Below are 27,923 nucleotides of genomic sequence, written 5' to 3' on the forward strand. Positions count from 1 at the left end.
TGAATGAGTGATGTCCACAATGTCCTGTCCTCACCAGCCCTGCTCAGCTCCTGGAGACCATGCCTATGGCTTCTTTAATGGAGCCGGTCCATCTCATATGGGGTCTTCTTCTTTTCCTGCTGCCTTCTAGTTTCTGAACATTATTGTCTTTTCCAAAGAACCCGGCCTTCTCAAGAGTGCCCGAAGCAGGACAGCTTCAGCCCTGAGATTACTTATTCTATTTTGCAGAAGACTCACCTGGATGCCAATTTAGCATGCAGGTTCCCCAGTACCCCTTGGGAAGTCTAACTCTGGGAGTTTGGCAGGAGGTCTAATGACACGCATTTCAGTAGGCACCCCAGCAGACCCCAAGGCTTTGGTCCTCAGGCCAGACACCTTGAGCAAGCCCTGCAGTGAACTGCCTGGTGGCGGTGGTCCTAACACCGACTTGGCTCTCACGGTTCAGGGTGGTCAGAGGTGAACGGGGTTAAACACTGGTGCCTTGGGATGCACTAGAGTCCAACGGTCCATATTCCTAAACCTCAATTTGGCGATAGCAGTTCATCTCAGATGTTCATCTCCCTTTGGCTGTATCAGAACAGGGGCAGGGGAGAGGGGGTGACCAGGAATACATATATATTCCGCTGAAATTGCTGATGCTTGACTCTTTCTGACCTTACAATAATGGTGGTTTTGTACGGGTGGACCTAATAATTCCTCAGGTGTTTCTAATTTGAAGCAAATTTGGCAACCAGCTTGTGAATATGACAGTTGGGATATGGACTTTGCACTATCTGGGGCAAGTGTTTTGGAGCTTTCATCAGGCTTAAAGCAAAAAGGAAAATAAAAATAAAAATAAGGATGCTCTTCCCAGAAAAATGCACGAAGTACAACCTTCTGCATACAATCTCGGGGAGATTGATGGGCCCTAAAGGCCAAGGACTCCTTATTTGTTAACCTTGTTTCACAGATTTCTTTCAGAAGGCTGCCTCCGCTAGGGATGGAGCGTTGCTGCCCCCTACTGCCACCTGGGTCTCCAACTGGGTTGGCTCTATTCAGGCCTGGGCTTCGGTTTGGAGTTGGTTAGGAGCTAGAACCAGCTGTCATCTCACACCAGCTGATTGACAGTGGTCCCATTCTGGGCGGGGGTGGGCATCGCAGGCGCACTGTTTTATAATTCACACATTGCACTGAACAGCACTGTTGGTACAGGGCGTGGGGGAAGTTTGTGCTTTGACGGAACACCCATGCATCCCTTCAGGGTCTGATTCTAGGGGAGCTGTCTTGTAGCTCTGTGTTGTAGATAACGGAGAGCGAGGCAAAGCCATTCTTGTTTCTAGATGTCTTGACTTCTCTCCCCTACTGAGAACGAAGCCAAGTCTTGCCTCCTTGTGCACATTCATTCAGATATTCCCAGCCGGTGTGTCTGTTCTTTGGATCCTCCTTTGACTGGGTTATGACATCTGCCTGGTTCCTTCAGGAAGTTAATAAAGTCTTTAACACGTGCTCATTTGATCACTGTAGAAGAGCCATCACTGGGCTCTGTTCTGGAAAATGATTCTTTAACAAAGGCCGGGATCCTATTAGAGATCTCTGGTTGCCATCTGAGATATGGAAGAGCCCGCCCCTTCCTTGAAAGTCTAATTAAAGAGACGCTCAATGTAGCCAGCAACTCTTTGAGATTTAAAGAAACCCCCCTCCTCTCCCCACCCGACTCTCCTTAGTCAAACAGGTAGCCCACCACTGCATCATTGCCTCAGGGGAGGGGCGCTGGCAAAGGCAGAACAAAGGAGTGTGTAAGTGTTTCTAGAAGTTGTTTCCCTAAAGCTGGGGAACTTAGAGGAGCGGTGGAGCTGGAGCAGACCACATGTCGGAGAGAGAGAGGAGCTGGGCCTCTCCTTTCATAAAGTGCTGAGGCTCTACTTCCTGCCGAGGGAAGGAGACAGAGGCAGGAGCATCAGGACCAGAAAATACCAGGGTGCATCAGATGTAGTGAAAGCAAGTGTTTCATAAACTTTTCATTCCTGTTGACATCAGTGTACCTATTATTTCTGTCTATCCATCCATCCACGTATGTAATTTACTGTAGACGGTGAGCAAAAAAAAAAAAAAAAATTGCAAACATTGATCTTAAAGACATTAAAAAAAAAAAAAGCCAAATTCGGCTCTATTAGCCTAGTTGTATTCAGAAGACCTGAGCGTTCTTTCCTTTTCTTCTTTAACAATGGCTCCTAAGGACTATCAGATTAGGTCTGAGATACATTTTACTTTCAGGCTCCTAACTGTTCTAAAGGGAGGGCAGCTACCTTCTTTAAGGACCTTTGGTGGGGCTTTGTGTACTTCACCAAGTTCAGCGACCCGCTGGGGGGAAGGCACCTGGGATTGAGACAAATTAAGACAAAGAGGCCAGAGCTCCTCAGATAGGGTCTCTGTCCCTTTCCCTCTCCCTTTTCCTTTCCCCTTTTCTCCTTCCCCTCCCCTGCTTCCTCCCTCCCTCCTCCCTTCCCTCCCTCTCCCTCCCCCTCCCTCCCCCTCTCCCTCTCCCCATGCCAGTCAGGATAGAGCAGAATGGGAAGCTAATTTTTCAGGATTTGGGGATCTACTTTTCAATGTGGTTTTATTGTGAAGCTTTCAGGAGCATAAATTCTGTGAAGATCAGACTCGCCGACTCATGTGTATGTTACAATGTATACAAATCCCTACCCACCAAGCCCAAAATTTGTGCTTATGCATCATTCCCCAACAAGGCTGCAATGATTACTTTACCAAGTAACCCTGTCCCTGTTGGTCCCCATACCAAAGGTAATTTAAAAAATGTGACAAAATAAAAAGTGACAGCAGTTTAACAGAATTCACAAGAATGAATCAGAAGTGTGAAGAAGTTACCCCAAAATAGAGGTGGAATGTTTAAAAAAAAAAAAAAAGAAGAAGTGTGGTTTATTCTGAGATTAACACTAAGTATTTCAATTTATGGAGCTTAAAGATGACTGTGGAGTTTTGTAAAGCACTGACACGTCTCACCAGCTTCCATACCCCACGTAGGGAAACGGAGTCTGTTTCAGAAGAGACAGGGTGGACCCATAGGAAGCTTACTTTAATGGCCCCACAATAGGGGCAGCCTCACTTAACACTCACACAGGGAGCTGGCTAGGGAGAGGGAGCCGGAGGACTGCGGCTTCCGTTCATTAGTTGGAAAGACGTTTGTGCTGTTCTCTGTCCGGTTTCACACTTTCTATATACCTGTTTAGCATCCTCTCTCCTAGGGCCTGATTTTGTTTCCCCCACACTGGGGATCGAGCCCCTTAGTTTCGTTAACCCCCTCCCCGTTCCATACAACCCAGGCATGTGCCCTGAATGGGACTCGAACCAAGACCTCCTGGTTCATGGGTTGACGCTCAACCACTGAGCCACACCGGCCGGGCTCACTTGTATTTTAATAGATACAGATTTCATTTTGATTCAGAGAGTACTTTCTGGGTAAAGATATGAGTGCAATATACAGGCTGATAGGAGAATATCAACAACAAACAGGAGGAATTAATCCTGTCAAACGAGCGTTTGTTTTCTTTTACCTAATCTGTAATAATAAAAGCATAACATGCTAATTAGACCGGACGTCCTTCCGGATGTCCTTCCTTCCAGACAAAGCCACAGCAGGCGGGGCCCGCAGCAGAGGTGGCAGTGGTGGGCGGGGGCCAGGACCAAAGCCCTTGCATGAATTTCGTGCATTGGGCCTCTCGTATTCAATAAGGGGCCATTCAAGAAACACCGTTTTGGTCATGTCCTTGCAACTTTGACGAAGATGTCATCTAGTAAACAATCCTTTGTGCCTTTGGGAGAGCACTGTGATTCCACATTCCTAATCTGGGCTTAGAAAGAACAGGTCACGCATCTACTCAGTGCGGTACACAGACCCTGTTACCCATCGGGCAGCCCTGCAGCTCAGTGGTCGGGCCTGAGGGAGACCCTCTGAGGCTAAGCCACAGGCAGGCAGGCCAGGGCTCGTTTTTCGTGTTGTGTGTGGTGATGGAGTGGGAAGCCTAGGGGAAGATGTGTTGCAGTAAATCTGGACAATTTCTTTAAGCCCCTCCCGGTTCCATACAACCGGCTCTTCAACTGAACCCTGATTTTCAGTCTTTCTGTGATGAGTGTCCCTTTTCTCCCAAATTTGCATTCACTCCCTCTCACAAAACACATTAATGGCAGAGTCCAGATGGGTAAGGAAAACTCACTCACAAATTCTGCCATGATAGTTACTAGTAAGTTCTAAGCAACAGCAGTTTGTGTGTGTGTGTGTGTGTGTTTAATAATAATATATTTTCATTGATTTCAGAGAGAGGCAGGGAGAGAGAGATAGAAACATCAATGAGAGAGAATCATTGATTGACTGCCTCCTGCACGCCCCCTACTGGGGATCGAGCCTGCAACCTGGGCATGTGCCCTGACTGGGAATCAAACCTGTGACCTCTTGGTGCATGGGACTATGCTCAATCTCTGAGCCACACCAGCTGGGCAACAGCAGGTTTTTTGAAAGAACTCTTTCACCGTGTGCTTCGACTTTCCAAGTCAGATTTCATCCCATGGCTTGTCAGACAGCTATAAAATTAGTAAGAGGCTCCCTGGATTCATAAAGTGTCTTTCTTAATAGATCCACGCATTAAGTGTTAGCCATTACTTAACAATATCTAAATTCCAAATTCTGGTCCCCACTTAACAGGTATTTTATAATAATTCGAATTTTCAGGGAGGAGAAAGCTTTAAAACATTAAAGGCTTAGGTGTCATTTAGCGAAAACAACCAGGCATCGCCCACTGCTAACAGTGAAGGCTGTGATTCAAGGTTACAATCTGCAGGCCCCTCTCGCGGAATTTCACCAGATCATCTTTCTGGATACTGGGAATCTGGAGGTGCCAACTCTACTCTACAGATGCAGTGGCAGCAACTGTGAAACTAACTACAGGTCATCATGCGAACCTGGGAATTGAAAAAAATGTGTTTCAAAAGAAAAATACAAATGACTCTTCTTTCCCTTTTTCATTTCCCTGAAGGCATTGTGCTGCTTACGAACTAGGCATCCCCAAAACACCCGATGGTATTTTCTAGAAAACGAGGAGTAGAGTTTGAGGCAAGCTAAGAGAAGAGCAGCAGTAACTGAATGAAGGAAAAGTACTTTCAAGTCTCAAGTTAGAGAAACCTCTCAAACCATGAAAAACATCTGGCCATCAGAGACTGAGAGTCTCTGGATAGAGGAATGACATGCCAGGACTCCCCGAGGAGAACGTGTCCTGATTGCATGCACAGGTCACAAATGTTGTCTCAGTTTATGTAAGACTTCCTGGCGTGAGCAGTGATGCAGGACCATTCTATAACCTAAAACCTGCCCCCCAACTAACCACCCAACATCTCTTCACCTTTCATTCTACTTCACTTTTTTCTCTTCTATTTTTGTTCCTCAAAATAGAAGTTGAACCATAGCCACAATTCTCAACCTGCGTCATCTCCTGGCACACATAAGCGAATGACTAACATTCTGCAGCATACCAAAAAAGGTATTTTTTTGCCGATCTGACCAAAAAATTGGTGTGATTTTTATTCGTTCACACCGGTGGCTACTGTTGTGTTGGCCGTTGTCATTTTTTTTAATATTTTTAATTTGACAATCTAAGGGAAAAGAGGTCAGTGCCTCTGACTGGATAGTCAGGGATTGCATGTTTTAAAAATTCTTGCGGCACACGGTTGAACATCGTTGTATTATGAGATAGCCAGAAACTATCTTTGCTGCAACAGCCAAAGGGTAGTAAGAAATGACCCAACTACAAATCAACACCCCAGCTTGTTTTCCAAGAGCAAAATGTCTGTCTTGAGGCAAGTGTCCTCCAACAGTGGGTCAGATATGTCTGGGAAACGAGGAAACAATTTATTTTCAATTTAGCAATGTCCAAGAATAATGTCAAGTGATAAATACGCTAAAAGGTTGATAAAACATAAGCACATGGCCCAAACACTTGTAGGCCAGCTGAGTGACACCAGCATGTTTCAGAGAGAGGGGCAGGAATTTCAAAACACACCTGCTTTCCAGGCAAGACTTGATTAGGAGTTGGAAGTCTTAACAAACGTTTCTATTTGGAACGTCAGTTTGATCCTTATTTTTAGTCTGTATTCACAATGAATGACTAGTCTAAAATAAGGGCTGGTTTATTACAAAAGGCCAAATGTTGGGGATTAAAAACATTAAAATTACAGTGAGACCCAGCTGACAGACCCAGTTGAAGTAAAGTATTGTCAGCAAAAAATAAGCTAAAACTATTTTCTGCTGGCAAAACCCTTTCGTAAGTGTTGTCGATATGCTGCTAGTTAGAACCTAATGTGTTAAAGCAGAACTTTATGGCTGGAGTGGACCTTAGAAACGTCTAATCCAACTCCTCATTTTACAAATAGGAAACCTGGAGCTAGAAATTGAAGTTAGATTAAAAACACCCGATACTATTTGGATTAAGATTCCTGAGTAGAGGAAAAAAAAGAAGAAAAAAAAAAACACAAAAAAAAAACAAAGCAGGAAATGACTCCTCAGTACCTAATGCACAGCCACGCTTTTAATAGAAATTTGACCAGACCAGGAAGCTTTTAAATATCATTTCCTTTTTTGGTGAGGTTGAATGTTTTGTGGCAACATTTAATTTTTTCTGGTAAAAGTACATGTTTATTATAGAAAATGTAAAACATACAAGGCAGCACAAAGAAAATAAGCCATCAAAAATAGTTTTGTATATTTCCTTCAGATTTTTTGGTAGGCAACAAAAATAAACAGCATTTACTTTGTAAATGGAACGCGATGATGACTTCTTATTCGACACACAATCACAGGGACAGCAGGGGTTCCGGGGGTCCCTGCCGAGAGAGAGGGTGCTGCTGCAATGAGCCTCAGAAGCCAGCGACTGCCACCTAGTCGATGATCAGGGGGTACTGACAATGGCACTGGGGAACAGGATCTCTGCAAGACCTTGATTTTCATTTAATTATTATTTTTTGTTAATCCTCACCCGAGGATATTTTTCCATTGAGTTTTAGAGATTGGAAGGGATGTGAGAGAGACACATTGATGAGTTGCCTCTCGCATGGGCCCTAGGGCCGGGATGGAGCCTGCAACTGAGGTACGTGCCCTAGACCAGAATCAAACCACCCTTCAGTCTGTGGGCTGATGCTCTATCCACTTGAGCCAAACCGCCTAGGGCTTGATTTTCATTTTAAAACATAAACCCACCAGAGCAGGAGCCTCAATGTGGGGTGGGGAGGGAAGGTAGAGAGATAAAGGTAAAGGTCGAAGTGACTTTCCCGTCTGGCTCTGCCTGGAACCGAAACCTTTCTTCTCCACAAAGTCTCTTTGCTTCCTCTTGAAATTGTGGCTGATCTTTTTTTTTTTTTAATTATTAATTAAGTTTATTGGGGTGACATTGGTTAATAAGATTATATAGGTTTCAAGTGTAGGTTTCTATGATACACGATCTGCATGGTGTGCCCATCACCCTAAGTGTCAAATCAGCTCTCATCACCATACCTTTGGCCCCTTTACCCTTTGCTGCTTGCCCACCCCTTTCCTTCTGGTAACCACCACACTGCTGTCTGTGTCTGTGCGTTTCAGTTTTACGGCCCACACAGAAGTGAAATCCTATGGTTCTTAGCTTTTCCTGAGGCTGGTCTTGAACACTGGTCAGGGGTCTCTGATATGGCTGCTCAGGAGAGACAGTACGATCTCTCACGGCCACACAACTTTAAACAACCTTGTGCAAACTGTATAGTGTATGGGTCCTCTTAGATTCCTTTTTTAAAAAAATTTTATTATGCACCACATAATACACTGCATGCTGCGTAATACACTGCAGAACCTTCCAGCAGGGGTAGGTCAGCATAGCTGAGCTAATTTTCACCAATCGGGAAAATGTTTCCTTAATCAGTGTTCTCTGAACTCTTTGACACATAGTGACAATTAACTTCAGAGACACACCCCTCTCTTTCCCACAAAGTCCACTGACAGGAGTAATAGCAACCCTTTTTCCCCTGCCCCCGTTAGTGAAGCTGTGGGTGGGCGCAGTGGCAGCGCTGGGGGTGGGTAAGCATGCACCCATGGTGGCGGTCCCGGGGAGAATCTCGAACCACATCGTGGCAAGGTACTAAGGCCCTTAGATTCCTGAGAAGAGCCCATACTAGTTGGAGGACACCCTGGGAGCTAGAAGGCACCATGATACTCATACCTATAGGCCTTTAACAGATATGCAATAGCACAGAAGTCATCTCTCCCTATGAGGAGCACTTAGCCACTTTAATAAATTCTCCATGGTCCTCCTCAGGTATGAACTGTTGGACTAAAGCAACTGCTCAAGCTAAGTCCTGATGTAACACTATGACTTCCCACCTTAGTTTGGTGACTGCTCAGGTAGCACCAATGATCTCCCAAGTATTAAGAAATTTTGCTCCTTGACAATCAATTTTGTCCCACTTAACTAAACCAGAGGGTGTTGAGAAAAGCTGAAAATGTCTGGTTCAAACAGCTCTTGTCACCACCACTGAGAAGCCATATTAGCTGACTAGCTGAGCCATTTTAAATTGTGATGTTGGTAATTATGTGTGCCTCTCCTTGTCCTACAAGCATTAAGCGTCAGAGAACATCTGCAGGGCTGTGGAACTCACTCTGCATTGAGTAGACATCAAGGGATTTACAGCACAACACTGAGCCGCTGCATTCTAAACTCTGAAAAGGCTACTTTGTAGCCTCGAAGATATAAGTAAGCAAGGAAGAATGAAAGGCTTTAACAAGATTTCTTCAACAGACATGTTCACACTAAAAAAGTAAGGTTAATATTCAGGGTTTAAACTAGTCCCTGAATAGCCTTAGTAACACCCCAGAGAGAAATGGGGTGAATGAGAACTTAATTTTCCAAGGATTAAAGTTCAAATCCTCTGAAAGCTACTGGTGGTCAAATAAAATGAGAACTCAACTTTATAGTAGCAACTTCCCACTGGCACCAGCACAAGGCGGTAGTGATTCTCAAGTTTAATATATTACATACAATACTAGAAAAATAAGCTAAACTTTTAAGGCGTGTCCATTACTATTAAAAGGGTTGAGCTTTGCTACTCCAACCCTGGGCTTTTGACAGAATTTTCTGGAAAAAGGCCCATGAAAGCACAATGAAGAGGTATACTAATGACAAGTAGCTGCTACCATGTGCCACAGGTACTTCAGTAGTAACAATCCTGAAAAAGCATGGAACCCGTAGATCCCAGGGAAAAACTGCTTTAGGTATTTGTAACAGAAACAAGTACAAGTGACAAGAGCGACCTCCCTCATCACATTCACTGGTGGGTATTCCATTCCCCCCTCTGCTTTTGCTGTTTACATATTATTATTGCGGACAGGGCAAGAAAAGGCCGTTTTCTCCAGGAGGCTTTTAGAAAACAAACAGACGAGGGATGCTATACCCCTCCGTCCGTGCTCCGTGGCTGGAAACCCTCTCTCCGAAGACTACCCATGTCAAAGCGAGTAGAGACCTCACAGCGAACTACCAAAGTGTCATCCTTAATGAAGGTTCTTTGTCTTAGGGCTTCCAGATGCATAAAAGTCACATAGCCAAAACCTTTCGGGTTCCGTGGGATTGTGGGTCTCTGGAAGGCAAGCAGCTCCGGTTTGGCATCCATTATCTCCTCATGGTTTTGCCTGATAGGTGCTTCGGACTGATCGAGAATTGTGAGGCGTATGGTACCCTGGAAGGGCCAAGGGAGGTGGCTGTCATACTCTCCTTGCATTGTGTGGACAAAGAGGGAGATGTAGTTTGCGCAGCGCTGAGCAGTTGGTAACTGAAGGTGCAGGCGCATGCAGAGTTTGTATCCGGGTTTGCCTGTGTAGAACCCAGGGCTGTGAATGACCACGGGTTTCTCCTCTTCTTGAGATTTCAAGTGCATCCCGAAGTTACTGATCTTCCAGATGTAAATCCCATTGCACTGCTGTGCTTCTATTTCAGCAACCTTGTCCTCCAGGGTTCGAATAGTTCGTTTGAGCTCACTTACATACGTGCTCTGAGTTTCCATTTTCGCAGTCAGCTCCCGGATTTGATGGTCTTGTCTTACGAGGCGACCCTCTAGCTGTTGAATGATTTCTTGAAAATCGTAGACCTCTGGGTTACACCCAGAGGGGACCCGAACCAGAGACGCAGGCTCATATCGTTGAGGCGTGGGAGCTACAGCCAGGTTTAAACTCTGAACAGCCTGGGCCAGCATTCTCATGTGTGACTGGGTATTCTCTTGGAGGTGGCGTGCCAAGTGAATCCTCTGCATCTAAAAATCAAGCACAAGCCTTAGGCTGGCGATAGATACTGGCGACTAGGAAAGGGGCCCAGCCACGCCAAATAAAAGGTTTTAAGTAACGTCACCATTTCTCTCAATCCCCTACAACCTTCTTTGCCTCCATATTCTCGATCCTATTGTTACTGGACAGGGTCTGAGCCCGGGATGGGTCTGACCGTAGTGTGTGGGCTCCTGACTTTGTGTAGGAAAGATTTCACAACATGAGTCCGGGTGGCTTTTGAGAGGATGTTTATTCAAGCTGGGGCCAGTCAGGTAGGAGAAGCAATAGGAAAGAAAAAGTCAGAGAAAAGGGGGTCTTGGAGACCGGTTCAGGAGGGTAGCCTGGGTAGAGCTGCCGCTGCCCACCGATCCCCTGGTTGCAAGTCTCATGGGGGCCCTTAGAGTTTAGGAGAAAAACAGCAAAGATACAAGGCGTGGGGAAGCAACATGAGAGAGCCCAGATGGGGCTGTTTTGGCTGAGAAATTAAAGTCACAGTGACAGAAGTGAGCTCACTGGGCGGTCAGAGAAAATGGGGGCCCTGATGACAGGCTCAAGGGGTAAGCCTGGGACGAGCTGCCACTGCCCACCGCTCGCCTGGTGCAAGTGTTGTGGGAGTCCCTTGAAGTTTAGGAGATGCACGCCTGTGGAAGAAGGAGGTGGGGAAGGGAGAGGTGTGGGCGTGCTCCCGGGAGGGAAAGCGTGCCATATCCTTTGTCTTGAGGTTTTTCTTTAATCTCTCTTTGGCCGATGGAATCCTAGGGGAGGTCTTCGGGAAGGACCGAACAGAATATTCATTAGCTCTTCAGATGAGTCCCTCAATATGTTGATTCACCAAAATGTGTGTGTAAAGGGGCTAGGGTTATTTTCTGGTTATTTAGTTTTATGAGTGTACTGAAGAGGGACTGGGACCGAGGCCAGGCTAGAATGTGTAAACCATTTGCTCCTAAGTGTCCTTGGTTAAGAAAGATAAAACCTTGCCAGGTACCTCCATTCCCACTAATATTCTCCACTGCACTATATAACTGAATTTTCTTGATCTATATTCAAGAGTCAAAAGAAAAAAAAAAAGAAACAGCTTACCTTTTCATGGCAACCAAAAGAACTGAAAGTGCATGGAATTGGGGCTGTAGGACAGTCTAGGTCAAAATGATTAGGCATCTGAAAACAAAAGCAGAAGTTGAAAAATGTTTTTCCCTGCATATCATATTCTAGTTTGATGAGATCACACTTAAAATAAAGGTTTACATTTCACATGAACAAAGTCATGTATTATCTGTGGCTGCCTCTGCATCGCAATGGCAGAGTTGAATAGATGCAACAGAAACCAGGTAGCCGACGAAGATTAAAATAATATTTACTTCCAAAAGTCACAGAGAAAAGGAAATACCAACATCACATACCACCCCCCAAATGGCTCAAAATTCAATTCAAGAAAATGAATTTGTTCCTGTTGCTGGGAACTGGAACGCTATAGTGGCATTTTAAAGAAAAAGCACCTTCTGATGTCAGCCTCAACTGCAAACCTCACCACGACTCTCACTGTGGCCCGGGCCATTTAATAGGGACCGGCCAACTGTGCACATTAAAGCCACGGACTGTACCCGGTACTTCCCTCATGACCGCCTTTCACAAACCTTACCTTTTGTTAACCTGGGCATGTTTTGGCTACAATGGGAGACTCAGATGTTAGCAAGTATTTCATAAGCACATTAATAAAAGTTCCAAAGAATGTGTCAGCTTTTGATTTGGGGATTCTAAAAACACTTTTTAAAGTAAGACCCATTATGGAGAATCATATTTGGAACTGGCTACCAAATTCCCTTTAGAAATTTAGGTTAGTTATAGTCATAGATATTTCAAGCGGAAATTGTATTAGAGACCATTTAACTCAATCTTTCAATTTTGCATCATCCAGAACAGCGGGCAGCAACATTTCTTATAAAGGGTCAGATAGTAAATATTTCAGCTTTGTAGGCCCCATGGTCTCTGTCCCAAGTACTCACCTCTGTCACTGTGGGAGAACACCAGTCACAGATGACGAGCAGACACATGGCATGGGTGTGTGCCAATACAACTTATTTCTAAAAGCAGGCAGCGGGCCAGATTGGGCTGGCAGGCTGCTTTGCTGATCCCTTATCTAGAATTTCAACTTCCTTGCCAGAGATCCGCGGCAAGTCAGTGGCACAACCAGGGTCAAAACCTAGGTTTTCTGTTAACCACGGATTTTTTCCTACATTAAGTTTTATTTTTGGCGGGTTTCAGATGTGCTGCGTGGTTTCATTTAAATATTACAGCAGAGCAAAAAGAAAAACCAGGGAGGTGAGATTTCATAAGCAAAACAAAGCTTAACACCTTCACATGAAGACTATTGGAAAAAAACCATAGGACTCTGTTTAGACAAATGGAAAAGTTTAGTGGAGTGACAGGTTTTGCTTGCTTCTAGTTAGTCAGGTAATCAATTATGGTCTCTGGGTTTGCAGATTTCATGGGTGTATAAATAGTGACTAATATTCAAATTGTGTGGGTAAATTCCCCAAATGTCAGAAGCTAGCAATCAGATGGAATTTTCCTGTCTCTATTAATAATGTAAATGCAGTTCTCTACTGTCTCTGCTGCTGCCGCCACAGCCCCATCAGTGGTCTAGAGGACAACTGAACAGAGGGGTTCAGATCCTGGGAATGTCAGAATCTCTCAATGTGTCCCAGGGGCCATGGGGACAAATGATGCTCTACCACTGGACAGACCTGCTCTCCTCTATCTCATTGTTCTTTTGGCTAGTCTCTGGATACCTATGACCCTTATTGCAGTGTGTAAATATAGACACTGAGTGGCCAGATTATTATGATCTCTGAACGCATAATAATCTGGCCACTCAGTGTATATCCTATATAATAAAAGGCTAACATGCAAACTGTCCCCTCGACCAGGAGTTCGACCAGCAGGCAGGCTGGCCAACCGCCCGTGTCCCCTCCCCCTGGCCAGGCTGGCCGGACCCCACCCATGCACAAATTCATGCACCGGGCCTCTAATACACACACACACACACACACACACACACACACACACACACACACACACTGAGTGGCCAGATTTTTGTGCGTTCAGAGATCATAATGATCTGGCCACTCAGTGTATTTAAGGTGTGTGTGTTTTTCCTTTAAATGGGAATTTTGATTATTTGTATCTTAAATTACCTGATTTTGTCTGGAACTTGTATAAATATACATAAACATGGAGATTATATTAATGACTTTAAGTACTTAGAGAGAGTTGAGTATTTGTTTTTCTAAAATATTCATATTTATTAATTTTGTGAAAAATTTTCATAGTTCTAACACTTTGTCAACCTGTATTCACTTTGCCGTATTGATTTAATTAAAAACCGAACCCACTCCTTTAATCTATTACGGAAATATTAATTCATGAAAAGAAATCATTATACCTGTTCTCTGATGAGCATGGTACTGCAGTATTCACAGATGACATTTGCCAAAGGACAGCTCTGGTCATGGATCTAAATTTTAATAGAAAAATATAAGAGAAACATGAGAAAACCCCCACCCCCCTATTTTTATAAAAGTAACTTTTCACTATAAATAAATTAAGGACATCGATGTGTGTTAAATAAAAAAGTGAGAATAACATGTAAAGGTTGTTTTCTCTCCCTCTGCCAGTATAGTAAGTAATGAGATACATCTTGCGTTTCAGCGCTTTAAAAGAATACAGTACACAAAAGAGAATCTTTGAAATCACTTCTTTTAACCGGAGGCAGAGCATCTGTGACTAGTTTGGACATCACTGGCCAATACTGTATCTAATTCTATCTCTTAGGGGGTGAGAGAACGGAGCACTATTAGGGCAGGAGGCTCTGGTGCTCAGATTCTCACAGGCCCTGGAAGGGTGAACCTTGTTTTCTAAAGTTCAATGAATTTGTACTTTCAGGTTACATCCACTTAATTTACTGAAGTTTAGGAAAACATCAATTTGTTCTAGTTATGCCTCAGCCTTCTCCCCATTTTCAGGAAGTCAGCTGATGTTTTTTGAATATCTCATCAATTTAATGAGTATAATATGCTTGATTGCATAAGAAAGTAGGAAAAATTACCAAGATAAACTTACAGTGGAACCTCGGTTCTCGAACTTAATTAGTTCCAGAAGGCTGTTCGAGAAGGAATTTGTTTGAAAACCAAATCATTTTTTCCCATTAGAAATAATGTAAATTGAATTAATCTTTTCCAGACCCCCAAATGATTCCATTTTAACCTTTCTTACATCCAATACATGCCTAATACACTGTTTAATCTATAAATACACTGCTTTTCTTAAATTTATCGAGCGATCCCCTACTAGTCTTAAAGGAATCACTTTTAGCATTGGGTCCAGGATGTCTTTCAGGTCAGCATGCAGCATCTTTGCTGGTTCAGTTTTTCTTCCTTTCAATTGACTGTGATTATTGCTTCTTTCACACCCTTTGCAACATTAGCACTTTTAATAAGGCCTCTTGATGTTTTAAAATTGTGCTAATTGTTGATTTCTGCCAGCAACAAAAGCATTCTCTCCTCTGTTGCCTGAAGACACTTTTTGTCATGCTGAGGGATCGGCATGAAAGTGTTGTCAGGCTGGAAACCCAAGTTTGGTTCCACAACCCAGACATTTTTTCTGTGAACAACTTGGTCAAGGAACGAACTGTTTGAGATGAGAGATGTTTGAGAAACAAGATTTGACTGTATAAGAAATAAAGTTTAAGGTTAATAGTTATATGAAAAAAAACCTGCTCTATCATCATGATGTTGTCAGGTGCCATGAAATTTCTTTTTATTTATTTTTAAAAATATATATTTTATTGATTTTTTACAGAGAGGAAGGGAGAGGGATAGAGAGTTAGAAACATCGATAAGAGAGAAACATCGATCAGCTGCCTCCTGCACACCTCCTACTGGGGATGTGCCCGCAACCAAGGTACATGCCCTTGACCAGAATCGAACCTGGGACCCTTCAGTGTGCAGACCGACACTCTATCCACTGAGCCAAACCAGTTAGGGCTGAAATTTCTTTTTAATGGTAACATTTTAATTGAAGTGTAACATATTCCCAGAAAAGTGAATTCATTATATGTGCATAGCTCAGTGATTTATCACCAAAAAACACACGTTGTGAGATTTAATTTAATTTATTCTCCATAAAAGTTTTAACATCCCATTAATAATAAAGCATAAGTCTTATACAGGCATCATTCTACTTGTTTGTCTCTAATCCAAGACTGGTCATTAAAATATCACATAGGAAAGTAGATCAGCTCACCTTTCCTGGAAGGCTTTGTTACTTGCAGATCTACTATGGTGGTAAGTAGTATAAACAATGTTCTAATAAAGATATACAGCCTGACCAGCGCGGCTCAGTGGTTGAGCACTGACCTGAGAAACTGGAGATCACGGTTCGATTCCCGGTCAGGGCACATGCCCGGATTGCGGGCCCATCCTCCCGGCATGCAGGAGGCGGCCGATCAATGATTCTCTCTCACCATTTATATTTCTGTCTCTCTCCCTCTCACTTCCTCTCTAAAATTAATAAAAATTATTTTTAAAAATGATTAAAGATATACAAATATAAACCCTACATTTAGTCACTAAAATGGTTTACTGAACTTTCTTTCTTAAAAATCAATCTTCCCACAACTGATAATATAGACTCAGAAATGAAATAGCATCCTCATCTACTGTGAAGCCCTTAAATGTACATAAAAACAAATTAAGAAGTAGTGAAATTAAGAAATCCAAGTAGTACATGCCTCTTTATCTTCAAATGCCATTGACATAGCACAGTTCTTACAAGAAACCTGTCTTCTTGGACACTCCTGGAGAATGTGAGTATTAAGTTGGCACTTTTGTAACGGACGGTTGCATTGAAGACAGTTTGTAAGAGCAAACTCACAATGTGCTCGATGATCCTATAATAAGGAAAAAAGAATTGATTAGCATCTGCTAATCTTTAAGAAATCTCCTAAATATAATCTCTTCTGAGTATATACTGTTCTCTCTCAAAACAGCTACTCCTTCACAAGGAGCTAAGTAAAAAGGGCAAGTTACAAATATGTTTTAAACACTTAATTTCGAACAGATCATAAATGATACTTAATTTCTCATAAAACCACCAAGCTAAAAATGCATTTATTTAATTTAAAAGCAAATTCTTTTACCTGATAACTTCAGTTCATCTCAAGTTATAGAAAGACTCCATTTAGTTAATAATAAAACGCACAATTCAGAAAAAAGAGAAAAAAGTATGAGGGTACTAAGATGATGGCTATGAGACTTGTTGCTTATTTCAAAAAGAGAAAAATAGCCCTGGCTGGGTGACTCAGTTGGTTGGAGCATCGTCCCATACACCAAAAGGTTGAGGGTTTGATTTCCAGGTCAGGGCACATACCTAGGTTGCGGGTTCGATCCCCTGTTGGAGCACATACAGGAGCCAACCAATCAATGTTTCTCTCTCACATTGATGTGTGTGTGTGTGTCCGTGTGTGTGTGTATGTGTGTCCTTCCTAGCCTAGGGTGAGGATTAAAAACAAAAAGATAGAAATAAGTGAAGTTATGGGATTGAAATGTGACACTTATATTTAAAATGCTCTTCAGTATTATAGTTAATAATGTTCACCCCAAAACTTAAAGAATATTGATTTCTTTATTATCATTTGGCAAGGCCAGAGAAAATGGAATAAGAAATTTTTGTTTTCTACTTATATCCAACTAGAGGCCCGATGCACAAAATTCATGCAAGGGGCTTGGCCCTTGCAGCTGCGGTGGCTTGCCTCAGCCTGCACAGCCCCAGTTTTGTCCAGAAGGACGTCTGGAAGGTCGTTTGGCTGTCTGGTCTAATTAGCATATTATGCTTTTATTATTATAGACGATGAAAGGGTTGGTACCTTACTAAGCAATTATATGCTAGGCGCCGACAATACACTGGTGGACACAGCAAAGTCTCTATTCTCTAGGAACTGCCTTGCCTATATGCTAATAAGGCTAAGAAATAACTTTAATACCTCAAGATGCCGCAGTTCCATCTTGTGCATACAACCTTCATTTGGACACCTCACCATCAGAGAAAGAATCTCTCGTTTTGCAAAATTGTCAGGAAAGAGTTGAGTTTCCAGCAGTATTTCATTATCAATAGGACATTTATGACCTGCATCCCTAAAGAAACAAACAAGGTACATACATTTAGTAGACTTAAACAAATATTAACATTAAAAAATACAAACAACTTTTACAGGTTTTAACTCACCACATATACATTCTCCACTTATTATTTCCTATGGAAAATAATTTAACACATTATATTTCATAATATTACTTTCCCCCCACCCAAATCAAAAAACCAACACCTGTCCTTTTATGGACAGTTCATGAACTGTTCTTTTATGCAATGAATACAACTAGTACCATATTGGTGACCAATAAAAAACTATGGGATTTTATTTTTTAATTTATTTTTATTTTAAATATTTTTATTGATTTCAGAGAGGAAGGGAGAGGGAAAGAGAGATAGAAATATCAATGATGAGAGAGAATCATTGATCGACTGCCTCCTGCACGCCCCCTACTGGGGACTAAGCCCACAACTCAAGCAGGTGCCCTTGACCGGAATTGAACCTGAGACCCTTCTGTCCCCAGGCCGACACTCTACCCACTAAGCCAAACCAGCTAGGGCCAAAAAAACTATGGGATTTTAGACTGTGGGATAGATTTCAACCAAAAAAATGAGAAAAATTAACTGAATAAAGTCCGATTTTGATTGTCCTTAAATGAAGTCAAGTTAAGGATAGGGATTTTGCAGTCTGGCAGGCCTCTGTTCTGTCAGCAGCTACACAACATGCTAGTGAGATAAACTAAATATGCTGCTTGAAATACCAATAACACTTCAATAGGTCATGGACAACCAAAGTTTTCCTTTGTTTTTATGTCTAGGGGACAATTTAGTAGGGAGTTAAAGGACCTCTTTCCTCCTTCCCAGTGGTTTCCTAGTGGTTACTTCATCTTATGATGGGAAAAACCATCCCCAGGAAGTTTGGTTGTCTGTCCCTTCCCTTTAACTTTTTGGGGTGTCTAAATCTTCACTCACAAAATGTGGCAGGTCAGGTAGACTACTGAAGCTTTAATCAATCACTCAAATCATTTGCTGAGCAACTCCTGTGTGTAAGCCACAGTGGAAATTACCATGGTAGGTAAAAAAAGGTCTACTGTCAAACGCCTTAGAACTAATAAAGGTGAGAGAGACAGCCAATCTTTAATGAGGCTCCTGTCAGAATAATGTTCTTAGTACAGTCAAATCTTTTATGAGAAGCATAGGACACTATAAACAAATTTATTGACGTATATACCCAAGATCTAAGTTATGGATGTCAAAGAGAAAATAAAAAACAAACTTACAAAGTAAACTGGAAACCATTATCCATAGCAAATGGAACTAGATTAACATGTATTTTGATTTCCTGAATGATTATAATGGATGAGAAAGTTTGAAGCCATTCTTTTAAGAACATTAGACTCAAAGTAAGCGGTCATTTCTAGGTGAGAGGGAGATAGGAAAAGAAAGCCTCAGACTTCCTTTTGTGGGTTTTACTTCCTTTTAAGACCACTGTCCATTACTTTCATGAATATCTTGCTATTAAAAAACTGCTAAAGATGATCTTCCTGGACATGTGACATTTAATAAAATACTCTACATCTCTCTATCTACAAAAAGTCAGTGATCCATAATATGGTACATACGACCTATGAAGACTGAATCATGAAGAAACAGAAAATCTGAGCAGATTACTAGTATACAGAGTAAATCAGTAATCACCTCCCAAAAAACCCACACCCTCTCAACCTCCCAACCAACAAAAGTCCAGGGGCAGATGGCTTCACTGGTGAATTCCACCAAACATTTAAAGAAAAATGAATACCCATTGTTCCTAAACTCTTCCAAAAAATGGAAGAGGAAAGAACACTTTCAAACTCATTTTATTACCCTGATACTAAACCCAGACAAGGACACCACGAGAAAAGAAAAAAGTCAATTTAAAAGTTGAAAGAAAAATCTGCAAGATAGTAAGTAACCAGCTTTACCTACTTACAAATCATTTCACCAATATAACTAGATGCTTATTTATTGAAGAACATAAAATCCTCCCACTACTTCCTTAGTCACCTAAAATATTCCCATCTACTTTTGAATTAAGTAAAACGTATTTACTTCTTGGGAGATGAACTTGAATCATTCGTGGAACTCCCAAATACCTTCATTCAGTTAAAGCAACCTTGGTACTGAGCACACTTCCGGCACATAGGAAATATCCAGAAATAAAATAGCTCACAACCCCTGCTCTCAAGGAGCTTATTTCTAACTGGGTAAGAGAGGTTGGGAGTGTGGGGGGCGACAGAGGGGAGGCATACTGTGGTATGAACAGGACAGCCAGGGCACCTATGAGAGGTGAGGTCTGAGCCACACTGGAGGGAGTGAAAGACGTTAGCTAGACAGTTAACTGAAGAAAGAATGTTCCACAGAGAGAACAGCAAAAGCCAATGCCCAAGGCAGGAGCATGCTTGGCATGCTGAAGGAACAGCAGAGTGACCTGGTGGCAGGAGAGAATAGTGGACAGGAGGTCAGAAAATGGATGATGGACCTAAGAACAGGGCCTAACACGCAGATGACTTGCTGCAATGTTCTGAGCAGAGATGACCAGTTCCCTCTGGCTGCTACCCTGAGAACAGTCTGGAAGGCAAGGGTTCTGAGAAGCAGGCCTGCGACTGAGCTGATGGGGATTCAGAACAGGGTGGCAGCAGTGGAGGCAGCGAGAAGGGACTGAATTTTGGATATACTGTGAAGGTAGAGGCATCGACTAATACTTTCTTTAAAAATACTAGTTATTTTACTTTTGTCCATAGATATCAGATAACAGACAGAATTTCATGTGGCTAAAACCATCACTGATCGATTATAGAGTCAGCATTCTTTGTATGGTTGAGCTGATCACACTCTACTATCATTTAAGGTGTACTTATTTTATGTTATTTCCTTTTTTAAAATATTTTTATTGATCTCAGAGAGGAAGGGAGAGGGAGAGGGAGAGATAGAAACATCAATGATGAGAGAGAATCATTGATCAGCTGCCTCCTGCACACCCCTCACTGGGGATCAAGCCCGCAACCTGGGCATGTGCCCTTGACCGGAATTGAACCTGGGACCCTTCAGTCCTCAGGCCGACGCTCTATCCACTGACCCAAACCAGCCAGGGCTTATATTATTGTCTTAAAGCATAGAGAACTTATTTATCTGGGGACCAGAGGAGGGTAGAAGACAGACCTTACCTTTCATACCACAGTAGGAACTAGGGTAAGAATGCAGATGTCTCAAGTTTCTGTCCAGTGATCTTTCTCCTTGAGAAGGTGTTTACATATAAGACTACTCTGGGGATGCCCCGTGTCCTGTGGAATATCGTTCTCCGTATTTGGTTCTGTTAGAGGACACAGTTCTTTCTTATGCTCACGTACCTTATTGATTTGGTGATGCAGGCTTTGCAGAACCTATGGCCGCATGGTGTTTGCACGGCTTCCCGTAACGCCATCAAGCAGATGGGGCACTCATACTTGCTTTCCAGGGGTGGGTCAAACTCCACGTCGTACCCCTGGATCTCTTCCATAAAAGAGCTGGAGAGATTCCCTGTGCTGGCCGTGGCGCCCACGCTGTCCTCTTTGGCTGCAGCGCTACAGGAGCTGGCCATGGCCGCGCAGCAGTCGCTCTCAGACTGGCTGGATGCACAGCTGCTTTCACAGTTTAGCAGACTCATAGTAACGAGCTTATCAATTACTCTGTAAAAATAGCAAGAAAAAAATGCCTTAACATGCATACACATACACATACATTGTAGCATACCGAGACAGGTCACTTCTTCGTGATATAGAAAAGCTGCATTAATGTTATTTATGGAAAACTTTACAAGTTTTTTGAGCTCTACTTCATGAATAGTATTCTATAATAAGTCAAGGAGTTCAAGATCTAGTAGGTAGATAGAATGTAAAGTTAAAAGAAGACATGACCTCCATTGCAATACTTAGCTATCTCACAATTTTGTTTAAATTCTGTTTCCTGTGACTGAAGTCAAGAATTTACTTTTCATATCCTTAGTACTCAGCACAAGATCTTTCACATAATAGGTGTTCATTAAACATCTGCTGAAGAACTTAATTATGCTGCCGAAGTTCCCTCAAGTATCCTGAGCTGAAGGGAACAGTAGGACCAGCAGGCAGTGCAAGGAAGAGCAATGTACAAGGGGTTAGATCAGGGATGGGGAATGTCTGGCCCGTGGGCTGTATAAGGCCCTCGAAATCATTTGGTCCAGCCCTGCCAAGGCAACTGTAGGCAGGACTCGAAATGCAATAAATCTAGGAGCTTCTTTCATAGCAACATAAAGTTACATTAAGTGAATTATATTAAGCGAATGATGTTATAAATATCCAGATGGCCCTCAGCAGAAAAAACGGTTCCCCACCCCTGGGTTAGATGATCATGTGCAAGCATTAGGTGTGTGATTTGGTGCAATTTAACTATTTGGATCTTGGATTCTTCTTCTAGATCTCAAATTCCATGAGTACTTCCCAAATGTTCAGTGTGGCGATTTCTATTGTGTAGGAAGAACAGAATTGAAAAGTATATTTGTATGTCCTTCTGCCTTCAGTCATGTCAAGTGACTATGTTTCATCATCTGACAGGAAAAACAAGTGAGGTTTCCTTTGTCTATGGAAAACTACTGGTTTCGTGGGTAGGTGGGATGCCTTCAAACTCTAAATCATATATTATTGAGTGAGAAACGAATGTCTAAAGGCAATTCACAGCCTATTGACCAGGTCTCTGCAGTAGACTGGAAAATTCCCACTAGGTGCCAGATACAGTTCTAGAAACGGAACTCAAGCTTCGGGTCAATATGGTGAACAGTCATCCCCCTGGTGGGTTGCGAAAGCAATCCTCTATCTTTGTTTGGCCACCACGGGTATCTTTTCCTTCTGCTCAGAAAGATTTTGCGTCCAGTCTGATGAGCACCTACGAAGGCTGAGGCCCTGTTCTGGCTTGGAGGGGCAGGACAGCCAAGTGGTGAATGACCGAGAGGAACCCATGTGCCGGTATGTGAAAGCACGTAGAACTGTGCCTGGAAGTAAGAACGAGTCACTGTTATGTGCAGCTCTCTCGAGTAATTTTATGCAGCAATTTCACTGCCCCCTCCCCTCTAGCAAAGTGGAAACCCCGGAGCTTAAAAAGGTGAAGTAACTTGCCGAGGACTATTCAACTAATCAACAACAGAGCTGGAATGAGAACCCAGGTCTACCTGACCCCAGAGCCTGTGCACTTTGTACTATACCATGTTTGCCTCTTGGAGTTGTGACAAATTTGTCTATAAAGCTGCATTTAAAATTTCTTTCTCTTTATTTTTATTACACTAGACTAAAGTGCTGACCTCCAGCTTCTACAAAACATGACTTGTCTAGCATTATTATGCTGGGTTGATAGAATTTCAAAGAATCAATAGAGAAAATTTGGCATTTTATTTTACCTTTGACATAGTATTTTCGAAAATTTAAAAATAGCTCCCAGGCCCTGGCCGGTGTGGCTCAGTTGGTTGGAGTGTCATCCTGTACACCGAAGGGTCATGGGTTCTATTCCGGGTCAGGGCACATACCTAGGTTGTGAGTTTGGTGTGGTTCCCAGTCTGGGCGAATACAGGAGGCAACTAATTGATGTCTCTCTCTCTCTCTTTCTCTCTCTCCCTCGCTCTCTAAATATCAACAAACATATTCTCGAGAGAGGATTAAAACAAAAAATAAAAGCTCCCAAAGCCTTGTTATAGCTAATGCGGATTCCGAGGAAAGACTTGGTACAGGCTGAGAGGCAGCAAGGGATGGCAAGATAGTGGCAAACACAGAACTAGCCATGTACCTGTGGTCCAGGGTGGGGCAGAAGGCCCTGATTATAGCCTCCAAACCTGAGGACGGATGACACTATTATGCTACACTTAGGGTTTATAGCCTTTGCTATTTTTCTTCCCATATACATTTTTGTGCCCAGTTACTTAGGTAAATCTCCTAGAAGTAGAATTATTAGGTGAAAGGGTATGTAACTTTCTAAGGCAACCAACTGATGTCTGGTTGTCCAATATGTATCAAAGGCTTTTTAATTCCCACTCCCCCAAAAAAGTTTGAGAGAGACCATTATACACACCCTTGACAATTCTAGGTATTTTTATCTTTTGGATCTTTAACCACTTACTTTTTTAAAAAGTAAAATCACTTTGAAAAATTAGTATTTGTTGCTTAGTTGTACATCAAATCAAAGTGCTAGTCAGTAGAAAAAAGCAACTTACTGAGCTAAGTCTACTTTTTCTGCCCAACTGTTCAGTTACAATTCAGTTTACTGGGTAGTCTATATACTGCCCTCTTGGCAGTCCAGTTCGAAAGAGTTGAAGGTATTTTGATTTAAAGAGACCTTTTATAGCAAATGTGTTAAGAAAACCAGTCAATCAGTCACAATTCCTTAAAATGAATTCCACTGTAGGAATGCAGTGTTAAGACATGAAAGTGAGCACTCTAAAAATCTAGATGTATTTGCTTTTCACATTATTTTTCATGCTTTAAGAAGTAACACAGAAGCTCTATCTATATCCTCCAAATAAATTTTTTCAGATAGTCACGCTCTGTGCCTGCAGTATATAGACCGACGTAATTGTACTGCGAAGAAAAAGTTAAGCTAAAACGGTATTTTGAGTGCCACTCAGTATGTATGTTTACTCTTTCTTTCTAGCAAGTTAAAACATTTCCCCCTTTATTTTAGAGACTGGGATGGCATACTGACTTAAGTGAAAGTCACTTTCCTAACTACAATCACTATTTTAATTAGCACCGAGGGAAGAATAAAAAGTACTTTGAGTCCACTATAGACGTGAGCAGAACATGATCCGACACCCATGCAGAAAACATGCTCTTTTAGGGGCCTTTTTACTTTATATGGTGCCACGGATATCCACCTCAGGAGCTGCTCCCCAAGCAGGCTTTGGCTTTGCATAAGCTCTGAAAGATGACAGGGGTGGGGTCGTATTATCATAGAGCCAGAGCAATCATTTCAGGGGGACTGTCCTGCGTGTCTTGTGTTTCTTTATCTTCCAAACTTCATATTCCACCTATTTGTATCTGGGAATATATTATATACTAGTGGCCCGTTGCACGAAATTCGTGCACATTAAAAGGGAATTAATTAGAGGAAATATTTTAATATTGCTATTTGCCCTTTCTCTATAATAGAAGTGTCAGAGATGAAAGAAAATTAGTAAAATGTATATGAAAATCTCCTGTCAGAGTCTGGGGTGCGCTGCGAGATGCAGAGTAAAGTCCCTGCCCACCCATGTGTGCCTCAATATCACATGAGACCCAGACCGGGCGGCCCAATCGCGGTCAAGCCCCAGATCCCCCGTCAAACCCCGCCGGGCGAGGGGCACAGCCTCAGGTCCCCGCACCCTGGGCCGGGCAGGGGGCGCGGCCTCAGGTCCCCCGGCCCCAGCGTGAGGGCACGGGGGTGTGATGACCATTTGCATATTAGCTCTTTATTATATAGGATTATAATCCAAAGAGAATACTGTTAAATGTTTTGGGGGATGGGGAGTAGGGTGATGCACAAAAATTGTTTCCCTAAGATCAACAGGTGCTAATGAGAGAAATGTCTAAGCTAAAGAAATCAACAGGTCGTATTGTGAATTGGTCAATTTTAAGTCAGCAGAAATTCATTCATGGCTAAACATATGACTCATAAAGTAAAACCACGGAAAACAAACGTATCACGTATCGTAGAGATGTATACTTGAAACCTACATAATCTTACCAACCAGTGTCATCCCAATCCATTTCATTTAAAATACTTTTTAAAAGAAAAAGAAATGCCTTTAATCTGCTGCTAGCTTTAGGACTACTAGGTAGGAACTGTTTTGCTAACTCCTTAAAAATCTATTCTTAAAATGCAAAGACCCGCAGATGCAAATGCTGCCAAACAGTCAACTGTCTTGATTTTGAATACAGATTCAAGGGGCAGTCCCCTCGCTCGGCGCTATTTGTTCACATGATTTCTTTCAAAATCCCAGGGGCCAAAAATGGATGGGCATCTTCATCAAACCAAAGACCCTCAAGTGGCAATCCTGAAATACCGCCAAGCAGATACAGCGGGTGCAGGCTGAAACCGGGACCGTCACGTGGGCAACAAGGGCCCGAAGTGCATTTCTCCCTGGAGTTAGGGAGTCCTTCCCCCCCCCCCCCCCGCCCCCAACGTCACGGTCAGAAAAGCCCCTCCGCCTTCCCCGGTACTCGCAGGGGAATGGACCCGACGCCAGTGGCCAGGTGCACGGGGCCCACACGTCGCCTTTCTTAACGGGTTTCTCTGGTTTCTCTGGCTGCGGAGCGAGCCGTTCGGTAACCCGCAGTTCCCGGGAAACAAAAGAAACGGCGGACACTGTGCATCCAGGCTGCCGGCGCGTCAGGTGCTTTCTGTTCGCACGCCCGCCGGTCCCACCTCCCGGCCCAGTTCCGCTAAAGCCCAGTACCGGGAAGGGCTGCGCGCCGCGGCTGGAACCCGGGCCAGCGCCGCGCGGGGCGGGGAGGAAGACTCGTGTCACCCGAACCTTTTTTTTTTTTTTTAAACTTGCTGCCTGGGACCTCACACGAGTTCACCGGAGAACCCAAAAATAGCTTTCCCATGACAGTGACAGAGGGACTCGCTGGGAACTTAAAGGGATTTTTTTTAAGCTTGTATCGGCTCGGAGGGACGGGAAAATCCAGGGGGCAATTGCCTTTGCCGGGAAGGGGAATGTGCGGGCTGACCTGGGGGGCGCGGGGTTCCCGCCCGGGAGTGGGGTGAGCTGGGAAGGAGGTCCCCGCGGGCCTGGGGAGCTGAGGGGAGGGTCCCCAACTTGTGGGAGCGAAGGGACAGGGGGAGGCGTCCCCAACTTCGGGGGAGCGAAGGGACAGGGGAGGCTCCCCAACTTCGGGGGAGCGAAGGGACAGGGGGAGGCGTCCCCAACTTCGGGGGAGCGAAGGGACAGGGGAGGCTCCCCAACTTTGGGGGAGCGAAGGAACAGGGGAGGCTCCCCAACTTCGGGGGAGCGAAGGGACAGGGGGAGGCGTCCCCAACTTCGGGGGAGCGAAGGGACAGGGGAGGCTCCCCAACCTCGGGGGAGCGAAGGGACAGGGGGAGGCGTCCCCAACCTCGGGGGAGCGAAGGGACAGGGGAGGCTCCCCAACTTCGGGGAGCGAAGGGACAGGGGGAGGCGTCCCCAACCTCGGGGGAGCGAAGGGACAGGGGGAGGCGTCCCCAACCTCGGGGAGCGAAGGGACAGGGGGAGCGAAGGGACAGGAGAGGCTCCCCAGCTCTTGGGAAGCCAGAGGAGAGGGGAGGGGGCGGCGTCCGCCACCAGCGGGAAGCGAGAGCGGAGGGGAGGCCGCGGCTGCCGGGGGGCCGTCGGAAGGAGACTCACCGCTTTCGTCCTTTGGCCGCCGTCTCCTCCGCCCGCACAAACCCGCTCAGCCAAGGCAGCAGGAAAGAACGGGCACCGCGCTCCGAGCCGAGGCGGCCCGGACGCCGATCTCTCGGCCCGCAGGCCGTCGCTCCCGCGTCCGCGGACCGCCGGGAGCCAAAACCCCAGCAGCGGATGCCCTTACTTCCGCCTTCTCTGCCCGCCCGGGAGCTGGGGCGGGGAGGGGGCGGAGAGGAGCGGCCGGGCAGGGGCGCCCCCTGGCTGCGGTCCTCCACCGCTGCGTTCTGCATGCTGCGGCGCATGCGCTGGCTGGTCCAGCTGTCAACCTGGAGCTGGGGTCGGCCCAGCTGTCAACCTGGAGCTGGGGCTGGTCCAGCTGTCAACCTGGAGCTGGGGCCGGTCCAGCTGTCAACCTGGAGCTGGGGCTGGTCCAGCTGTCAACCTGGAGCTGGGGCTGGTCCAGCTGTCAGCACCGGCTGGGGCTGGTCCAGCTGTCAGCACCGGCTGGGGCTGGCCTTCTCTCCCAGAACTAAGGCGATGAGATCTGCCCCAGTAACGGTGAGCGATCTGGTGAGCAGCCAGATTGCCACAACAGTAGCAATCAAAACGACTTTTATAGCTTCCCTTATCCAATCAGGAGAAACCCCTCACTGGGTTAGATCACTTGACCTTCAAGAATTCCTAAATCCCTCCCAGACTCCACCTCCCTTGCCAAGGAAGTTTTCATGATTGGTAGAATCCTCTGTTATCACCTGGTCCTTCCCCTTCAACCTGTCCAAGCAAGCAAGCTGCTATATTAAACATTTCCCCCCTCCCCTGAAACTGCTGCCAACTATACCGCCTCTTTCCCTGTCAGTGTCACCAGAAAGCTATTTTGAATTCCCTGTTTACTGGATGCAGATCTCTGAGGAATGTAACAGGCACTTCGCAGGGGAGGCACACAAAATTTCCACCCACCTCTGAAAATTTGGCTCTTGAAAGAGGTATTGCAGGGTGGTGGCTTTTACGTACACATATTCTAAAACCAGAGTGCTTCATTTAAATCTATCTTCCCCCCCT

General features: G+C 44.2%; 1 protein-coding gene across 1 annotated transcript; it reads right to left on the reverse strand.

Annotated features, from left to right (window-relative positions):
• Positions 1 to 6,550: 6,550 nt before the first annotated feature.
• On the reverse strand, positions 6,551 to 27,431 carry TRAF6 (TNF receptor associated factor 6). Its single transcript, XM_079788134.1, has 7 exons — positions 26,865 to 27,431; positions 20,854 to 21,171; positions 17,358 to 17,508; positions 16,107 to 16,265; positions 13,761 to 13,832; positions 11,399 to 11,476; positions 6,551 to 10,308 (listed from the first exon to the last, which is right to left on the reverse strand). Exons 1-7 carry the CDS (start codon positions 27,164 to 27,166, stop codon positions 9,451 to 9,453), a joined length of 1,938 nt encoding a protein of 645 aa, XP_079644260.1. The 5' UTR covers positions 27,167 to 27,431; the 3' UTR covers positions 6,551 to 9,450.
• Positions 27,432 to 27,923: the final 492 nt, after the last annotated feature.

The sequence above is a fragment of the Cnephaeus nilssonii genome (assembly GCF_951640355.1).
Source record: "Cnephaeus nilssonii genome assembly, chromosome: 13".
NCBI classification, from domain to species: Eukaryota; Metazoa; Chordata; class Mammalia; order Chiroptera; family Vespertilionidae; genus Cnephaeus; species Cnephaeus nilssonii.